At 39.8% G+C, this 9,848-nt stretch overlaps 1 protein-coding gene across 1 annotated transcript in view; it reads right to left on the bottom strand.

Moving 5' to 3' along the window:
* The window catches only part of pkd1a (polycystic kidney disease 1a), an 89,855-nt gene that overhangs the window by 30,439 nt on the left and 49,568 nt on the right, over window positions 1-9,848 (bottom strand). The window contains exons 17-20 of the mRNA XM_084099658.1: window positions 6,062-9,711; window positions 4,626-4,778; window positions 3,431-3,571; window positions 469-757 (exon numbers count right to left, since the gene is read on the bottom strand). Of these exons, the coding sequence (XP_083955784.1) occupies window positions 469-757; window positions 3,431-3,571; window positions 4,626-4,778; window positions 6,062-9,711 (4,233 nt within the window). The remainder of the gene's footprint in view (window positions 1-468; window positions 758-3,430; window positions 3,572-4,625; window positions 4,779-6,061; window positions 9,712-9,848) is intronic.

Genomic DNA, 9,848 nt, shown 5'->3' with positions numbered 1-9,848 from the left:
GCTAGACTACACTGGCTGCAAAATAAATTTTGCTGCCGATAGGGTGCGTCTAGATTTCTAGGCTAAGTTTCTGTACCTGAATACCTGAAAATCTTAAAACGCTGTTTATTTCAGTCGTATCTTTGTTCATTTGTATCTATTTGTGATGGATAATTTTGTATTTGTTCCTTTTTATTTACTGAGTGTTTATTGTCTTTAATAATGCTTTACATTTATAATAGTTAGGCTAGTTTTTTTTTTTTTAATGATATTTTTAAACCACAGGTAAACGTTCCTTGTGTAAGTGTTCGTTACCTTGTTGATTGAGCTACAAATAAATATTTTGCAATAAGACTAAATGTGAATGATATCAGAGTTTTTTTGGAATCGAAATTAGGAATCGATAAGAATCAGAATCGATAAGCAGAATCGAAACCGGAATCGGAATTGATACCCAACCCTAATGAAGCCGCTGTCCTCCAGCCTCACCTGAGCACTTGAAGTGCACTCTCTCCATGAGCGTGCGCACCTGAGGCCCGTCCCCGTCGGCCCACAGAGAGCACACCCCCCCGGCTGGCGGCAGGTTTGGGTGGAGCTCGATGTAGGCCACGCCCTCGCGGTCCATGCTGTCGTCGGTCACATGGAGGCTGAATTTGTAGGAGTCTCCGTCCCGGAGGATGCCCTGTCTCAGGACCAGGTGCATGCTGTCGCTGCCTGTGGTGGTGGTATTCAGATCCAGCACCAGCGTCTCGTTCCCGCGGGTCTTCGCCGTCCAGCGCTAACAACGACAACAGACATGGCCGACATGTCAGGGGTACTTCCACACTTAAATATTCCACTACATCATTGTAAAATGAGCTGTTCTTTTTACTATTAAAGTGAATTATAAAATAAAAGTAATTTAATTTAATGCATTAATTATATAATTATATAATATTGTAATATTTCACTTTATTAAAATATAAATGTTATCTGAATACATGATTTATTCAATGAATTATATAAACTATTAATATTTTTATCTTTAATGAAATATTTAAAGTGCTTACAGAAAATGGCATTGTATTTCAATTCATTTGTATATATTTACCAACTTTTATGTATTTATTTATTTAAATGAGCAGATTATTTAAAAAAAAACATATTCATTATAATATTAATTTATTATATATTTTAATAAATGATTACATATAAAATCAATAATATGTTTTAGTAATTATAATATTGTTTACATTGTACAATTATTTACATTTTATAATTATTTACAAATGTACTTTTATGTAGCTACAAAAATTGTCATAATTAAATAAATTCAAACTAGATAATTAAATTTAGTTTTAAAATTCTATTATTTAATAAAATAATATTCATGAGAATTTTTCATTTGATTGAAAAGTGAATTATTACATTTATTACATGTATTAATTCAAATCAAATGAATACTTCACTTTATTAATAATATAAATATTATTTGAACACATTTAGGTAATGCATTATATAAATGTGTGCAAAATATATTATCAATGGAGTAAAAAAAATATTATTATTTTAAATGCCTATATAGTTTTTATGTAGCTACAAAAATTGTCATATTTAAAAGAATAAGAAATAAATGTATTTAAAAAATATATTTTCAATTATTTTTTAAAAGCTTCAAGCTGGTTTTTCAGTTACCTTGCAGTGACCTCAATCAGCATTAATCCTAATCAGCACTCATCTCAGACTTAAATATTTAAATATATCATTTTAAAATAAGCAGTTTTATTTGTATCATTAAATTAAATTATTAAAGTAATCTATTGATTAAAATTAAATGCATTAATTATATTAATTGAATAAACTTTATTGACAATATACATTTTTTAAACAAATTCACACGAAATGCATTATATAAATGTGTAATAATACTCTTTATATATATATATATATATATATATATATATATATATATATATATATATATATATATATATATATATAAATATTATATATTTTAATATTTTTAAATATTTTTATATATTTATATTAAAATATATTTTTATTTCAAACTCCTTTACAGCTTCAAGCAGGTTTTTCAGTAACCCTTCAGTGACCTCCATCAGCATCAGTCCCAATCAGAACTCATGTTTGAACCACTAGATAAGCATCCCTGAAAGGTACCATAATATTTACTGACTCATGGGTATCAGACCGAGTGTTTGACCGCCTGGTCACCAAGTAAATGTCTGTGTGTGTTTAACGAGATGTGTTTAACACATCACATCACATAGAACACAGTGATGACATCATCACCCTGTACGCCCACTCAGGTTTTCCCTCCCTTTGGTTCCCATAACCATAACATCACTCCAGTCTCAGCCTAAACATTATCAGAGAGCAGGATGGAAAAAAGCAGGAGGAATGCCCATGAAAAAAGAGAAGTGTTCTCGCTCCCTTTTTAGAATGACATCATGCTGCTATCTCGCCATGTAAAGCTCTCTTCAATACATTATGACGGCATGTTTCCTCTAATAAATAAGGCACGAGTGACTCACTAAATCCAAATATGCCATTCCCAGGATCATGTAATTCCTAGAGTCAAAAGATGATATCATGCTGCTTTCAATGCTTTTCAGAAAGTTTTAAGCCTTTCACTGGTCAAAAACCCAATAGACATGGATTAAAACTACAGTTCAGTTTTGATTTCATGCTGTCCATTACACAAACTGTTTGAGCGTCCCGACCAGGGGTGTGTTTCCCGAACTCATCGTTAGCCAACTATGGTCAAAGTTCCGTCGTTATCAGCCGTTCAACGAGTCTGTGTTTCCCGAAACCATCGTTCTAACGAACATTCGCAAACACCATCGCAAAGCTGTGTGTTTAAACGACAGATCTCGACCTGTGGTTAGAAGCAGTTTCTTGTTTGCATGACACGTGGACTCAATAAATCCTTATCTTGAGCCAAATAAGCATGATGACATTCAGTATAATCTGTATCTTTTATTTAGAATACATACAAATGTCATTTACATCTTTTAGTTTGTTCAGAGATTTAAACTGTCGTTTTCGAAGAGTGTGCATGTGTGAACAATGTACGTAAGAACGAGCCTATGTTTGAATCTGGAAATAAAGCAAAAAAACTGAGAAAAATGAGAAATAGTCCTCAGATGCCGTGTTCGTAATTTATAGCAAAACATCTAGCGTTAATTCGATCTCAAAGCAACGTGGTTGAACGACCGATTTGCGACAATATGGTTTCGGGAAACAGTCGTGACTAGCTAGTTGATTTCTTCAAGATGCATCGTACTATGGTAGTGAAGCAATGAGTTACATTGTCGTCATACGGGAAACACACCCCAGCCCGAAACAGAAGTATTTGCGATTTTGCAGACTTTCCCATTGGCAAAACAGGTTTAATAGTAACCCTATGATTGATGGCGGCGTGTCATGGGTGTGTGAGTGTCGTTCTCACCCCTCTGTGTGAGCTGTGACAGTTATTGCAGGTGCCGGCCAAGTACACGTAGGAGCTCTGACTGATCTCGTAGCGGGACTGAGCTTTGCACGACACACACTCCAGCGACACCATCGGGATGCGACCGCTCTGTACCCACACCTGCGACCAGAAAAAGAGTGAAGTCAAGTGAAGTTATGCAATTATGTTTTCTGTTGACCATGGAACCCAATTCATTTAAAACCTTTCTCACTCTTTTGAACTTGATTGAAACACATTCAATGTTAGCGCTGAGACTGACGGATCTCCCTGACCTGTTCTGACTGCGACACAGGAATAATAAATTCTGTTCAACTATTGAGAGGAAATAAAAGGACTCTACATTGGTTTCATCACGGTTCCCAAAGCAATCAGACCTTCAAAGTTAAATCTCATGAAACATTCCCTTTAGCATATCATATCAGGCTTTCACATGTAGCTTGGAATTGTGAAAGTCAGAAAGTAAAAAGCAAGTTAATTATGTTTTGAATTATGTAACGTACCTTCCTTTGACCTGTTTGGGTCAGTTAATCATAGCATGCTAAATAAGAATGAATATTTTGTAATGATAATAGTGACTCATTTCAATGCTGTAGAACTAAACAAAATGGTGGGTATTCAGATGCTCATAATTTTGATCATTTGCATGCGCTGCATTGTTTTTGCTCGAGCTTCAGTATTGTAAGTACGCAAATCAGGTAACAGCACAAATACACCCCCAAAAAACACAATCTTGCAGGCCACTTTTGAGTAATGAGGTAGTGGAGGATGTGCTTTTGTTCCTCATTTGATCATTTTCTGCGGTCATGATCGCTAAAGAAATTATTTTAAATAAGATTCAGTTTACCGCCAGCTTTCCATGCCGGGGCGGCAACAGCGTGACGTTAATTGTGGCATTCAAGAAGCCCTGAGTTTTTGATTCTGAATAATTAGTATTTAATAACGAGTCTAATTTACATAGAAAAGAGGCGTGTATGCACTGAAAAGAATGACAATAACTTCATTTAAATGGTGCTGCTCTATTCACTTAAACTGGACTGCGGGGAGTAATGCAGGTTTTTTCGTGCACAAAATATGCAACATTTTAAAAGAGAGTGAGGTGAATTTCTTTTAATGAATTAGCAAATTCAAACACAGTAGTTACGAAAAGATTGTAATCTACAATCAGGGCCCTCACCGTTTGGGTCGTGGACTCCGGGGTCATGCCTTCTTTACTGACGGTCAGGCGGAAGGTATACTCAACGTCCACCTCCAGTTCGGACCCAGAGATTCCCAGAACCGGGTCGCTCGGACCCAACCCGAAATGCAAAGTGGAACAGTGATCTGGACCCTGTGTGGTGGAGTGAAGAGGCACTTTACAAAAGCTGCATTTGGTCATAAATCATCTCATTTATTTGCCTCAGGATATACAAGACACCAGCATAAACACCAGCTCAACAAAAACACAAGTTTTATCGTTTAAAAAAAATTTTTTGTGACATTTTTTGCTTGAAAAGTGTGCTTTCACTTACATTAAAATAAATACCATTTGGTTGTATATTTTATTTAATGCAATGACATTCATACATTTTTAATGTGGCTTAAGAGCTATTTTTGAGCTTGAAATATTCCATTATACCTGATATAAAATTCCTTTGAATTTCTGTCAGTGATAAAATGTTTTAATAAAAAGCAGGAATCTCTGCTCCCCTCCGGCAGTAATTCTGATAGGCTGGGAGAACTCGGAGGAATGCTGAGTTTTTCCCCCTGCTGGTTATGTAACTGATCTCAAGTATACACCACCCAAACATCCACTTTTATGGCTCATATTTGACATATTTCGTCTTTCCGAGTTGCTGTGCACTTATTCAAACCTCTGATACCAAACGTCTCTCACACTAAAACACTTTTTTCTCTCAAATTCACACATTCAAATCTCTGTTAGGAGCGTTTTTTAAAAATGGCAATTACTTAAACTCTCCAACCCTTTCCCAAAAATACACGCAAATCCGAAACATGTGACAAATGTCATGATTGTTTACGGTCTATTTGCATTAGTTTATTATCCAGCTGGGCACATTAATGCATTCGTTAGCCAGCTAAGTTGCAAAATCTTTTATTTCCTTTAATATTTATTAATTTAGTTAGTATATCATTTTTTTAATCTTTGTAAAAAGTTCAGCACTATTTTACTTTTGATATTTTGATTCAGTATCAGTTTTAAAAACTACTGGTTAATTAATTGGTTATAGGTAGGTACAGCCAACTTAGTTATCGTTATCGGTCGACCTCTAGTCTAAATGTATTTGAGATGCATCAGCCGCCACATTTGTTCTTACACCTTTAGCTATTTTACAGTCTAGATTAAGGACGTTCAACCCTGCTCCTAGACGGTCAATTTCCAGCCGAGTTTAGCTTTAGCCCCAATTAAACACACATCAACAAGCTAATCAAGGTCTTTAGGACTACTAGGCAGATGTGTTGGAGCTAAAATTTGCAGGAAGGTGGCCCTCCAGGAGCAGGACTGGACACCTCTGGCCTAAATCCATTTACGTCCTTCATTGTCAGTGAGCAAGAGGAACAGAAAGTTTAAGTCGCTAAAAAGCATTTATCTGTGACATCAATCTTGATTACCTTTGAGGTGCTCACACATTCCCAGTGGTAGCTGAGCAGGGACTGGTTCTCCGGATCCAGATTGGGGTCGTAGGATTGCTCTGCGCTCAAATGCAAATCCTGAGTTTTAGACCACACACGGTATGTGCCACCCTCAATGATGGGCACCAATTTTTTGGACATCACCGAAAGTTGGAGACAGGCTGCTTTACGTAGTGGCACTCCCTCATAAGACAGAGAAAAAACTAGAGTGTAGTTCCCAGCGTAAATCGACATCTTGGGCACTGAAAGCTGGAGTCTCCGGACGTTGACTTCTGCGGGGAGACGGACCTTGGATGGTGGCGGACCTTTCTTGTCCTCATCCTGACAGCGAGGGGAGGTGAGGATCTCCCAAAGGTACTCCACTCCATAGAGGGCACAGCCTTTTAAGTTCACACTGGCCTCTACCAAGGTTGGCTGGTACCGCCAGATAGCAAGTCGTGGAGCTTGAATGATCTGAACTTCTGGTTCGTCACACTTCAGGACAGAGATGTTGATCTCAGTCTGTGCTGTAACCCAGCTCACAAGGTTAGAGATGTTAACTCGCACCACATAGTGACCAGGAATGAAGTAGATATGGCTATGGGAAGGTGTAGTTGTGACAGTGGTTGAAGAACTATCCCCAAAGTTCCACTGATATGTTGCTGGAGTGGAAACAGGAGTGATTCCCACATGGAAACTGACCGTCTTGTTTACAAAGGTGTTGCTTGGTTGAGCATCCAAGAAGGCGGACCTGATACTGTTCTGAACTCGTATAACCTTGGTCACATTAAGACCGTTCAGGGAATTGAATGCTCTTAGGAATATGGTCAGATTGCCTGGCTGATCTGGTGCATATGTCACCGACTTGCCAACCCGGGAAATCTTGTGACCATGATGAAGGTCGAAGGTCCACAGGATGGTGAGTGGCTCACGTGTTGGAGTGCTTGCTACGTAAGACCTAAGTACTCCGACAGGTATAGCGGCATCACAGCAGTCCAGTATGGTCAACTTGGTCACAGGCTCCATCACTTCAATGTGCAGAGTCTTTCGTTCTGAACTCACTTGGTTGTGGGCAGTAAGGTTGACGTAGTACTTGGCCACACTGGTGAACTGGTGGATGTACGTTTGATTGTTCAGGACAACAGTTGCATCACCACTAATGCTCAGGATGAAATTAACAGAAGTTCCAGACGAGACCGAGATTGTAAACTCAACATTTTCACCAACCGCAGCAATTTGTTTGCTGGCCCTGAGCTCTAGACCCTGGATACGGTCTTGAACTGTAAAGTCACGCAAGTACGATTCTCTGCTGATGTCATTAGAGGCATTCAAAGCGACACTGAAGATTCCCGTTTTGAGGAAGATGTAGGAGGTGGCACGCTGGTTTGATTTTGTGCTGTCTGGCAATAGCCACATCCATGAAATGTTGGATCCCATCCGTGTTTCTCCACACAGAGAAACATTGTCCCCCGAGGCGACAAAGTTCTCTATAACATTTGTGGCACTGAAACTCAATCCAGAGATCGGTTCTTGAACGCTGATCCACTTTGAGACCATTTCAGTGTTGATTTTGTTGGAAACCTCCACTTTAACCAGTTTCAAACCTGGGTTTCTGAAACTGTGCATGACGGAGGACATGTCAGATGTTAACAGGTCACCATCTGCCCACCATCTGTAATGGAGATCCGTCCCAGAACTTACAGATACCGTCAGAGTCGTCATGGCGTTTACTGCAGAAGGGTTTGGTGAAGACTCGAGGACCAGCTCCCTCACAGGATCCAGAAACTCAATAGTTTTGTTCACAGCCAGCTGGCCAAGCAAGTTGGTTGCTTTGAGAAGCACCTCACAAGGACCCGGGGTGGAATAATTGAGGTCTATGGTCTTGCCCGTGAAGTTGCGGTCATGGTTTTCATGTTCCCTCAGAAGGTTCCAGCTGAAGGTCATGTTGGTGCCCTCTTTTAATGAGGCTTGTAAGTGGAGGACACGATTGGTTGCAAAACAGCATCCTTCAATAAGTTCATCAGCCACTATCTGCAAGCCCTCCAACTCACGCTGCACAAAGATATAAATGCTGGACTGAGCAGTGCCGATGTCATTCTCTGCAGTAACAATAACATTGAAAGTCCCAACGGAGCGAAACGTGTAGAACATTGTGTGAGTGCCCTGGATAGATGTGCACCGGTCACAAAGAATCCAAGAGTACCGGACGTCATCTCCTTGGTCGAAGTGTGCCTCAAAGTGGACAGAAGCATTCAAAGGGACATTGACAAAGCTGGCATTTACTGACAGTCCTGTGATTGGTGCCAAGACCACAACGAAAATCTCATTTTTGGTCTCACTCACTTCATTCTTGCCTGTGACACTGATGTTGAACCTGCCTGAAGAATTGTAAGCATGTGATACGTTTGTGCCATTTAGTCGAGTCCCATCTCCAAATTCCCATATGTAGATAGCATTCGTCGAGTCTGAGGATGCTTTGAAAGCATAGTTTCGGTGTAAAGAAAGATTGTTTCCTTTCTCTCCATTATGACTGATCAGCAAAAACCCAACGGATTGTTGTACCTCAATTGAAACTGAGGTATTGATACTGGAGATATTGTTGAGCACAGTAACTGTTACCAGATATTCCCCAGGATTCTTGAAAGTAAAAGCCATCTCCTTCCCACCCCGAACAGGACCTCTCGAGTCAAGTACCCCAAAATCCCACAGGTACGTGTAGTTAAATTCAGGGTTGGCAGTAACTGTAAATCTACTCTCCTCGCCGAGCTTTACATGTGTTCTCAGAGGAAACACAGACACTGTTGTAACTTCAGGTTGGACGCAGATGCTTTTGAAAAAATTGGCCTTGTTGGCTTCACTTGACATTACCAGCGAGAGACTGTACTCTCCACTCTTAACATACGAGTGCGTTATCAGTGCCGTTCCATATTGAGTTTCGTTGGGGCTTCCGTCTCCAAAACTCCACGCGTATTGATGTCCTGACGCGTTCCCTGACACAAACGCATGGAAGCTGACCTCTTTGTTTTCCTGAATGCACCCGGGAGGTTCTAGCGATAACACTTGTAGCACAAACACCTCAACAGGCAAGGTTACCCACTGAGAGCTCACAGCATTCTTTGCGGTGACGTTAACCGTGTAATTTCCATCTTTCATGTACCTATATTCAACTTGTGGTCCCACATCCGTGTGCACCGTTCCATCACCCATGTCAAAGCTCCATGTTACGTTGTTACCTCCTTCTAGACTTGCTGTGACGATGGTAGGCGTGTTGCGTTCGGTGGGAGCAGACGACACCACCTCCAAGCCCTTAACGTCCTCATAGACGGTAACTTCCGCACATGTGCCTGTCCAGCTAATGGTGTTGTTCACAATCACGCAGATGTTGTAGACACCGCTGTGAGCGTACGCGTGAGGAACCCTGCGTTCACGTCCCTGCTGGATACTCGAATTGTCACCGAAGTTCCAGGTGTAGATGATGCCGTAGGGAGACGGTAAGGGGTGGGCCTCAAAGTCAGCTGTTTTTTCGGCCTGTAGGAGTGGTGGGTAATTTTCGATTTGCACACTTGTCAGAATGCTGAAGACGTATACGTCGACCTTGCATGTCTTGTTCTCATAGCGGTTGGAAGCAGAGAGCATTAGGGTGTACTCCCCTGCAAAAAAATATGAGTAGAAAAAAGATCAATATGGATATAAAACATAATGAATATGAATATAATAATGAATATGAATATAAAATACAATAAATAATGAATATGAATATAAAATACAATAAACATGAATATAAAAT

The sequence above is a fragment of the Abramis brama genome (genome assembly GCF_963993115.1).
Source record: "Abramis brama genome assembly, chromosome: 2".
NCBI classification, from domain to species: domain Eukaryota; kingdom Metazoa; phylum Chordata; class Actinopteri; order Cypriniformes; family Leuciscidae; genus Abramis; species Abramis brama.
The sequence above is the reverse complement of the archived record's forward strand: the minus strand, read 5'-3'. Positions and strand labels throughout refer to the sequence as shown.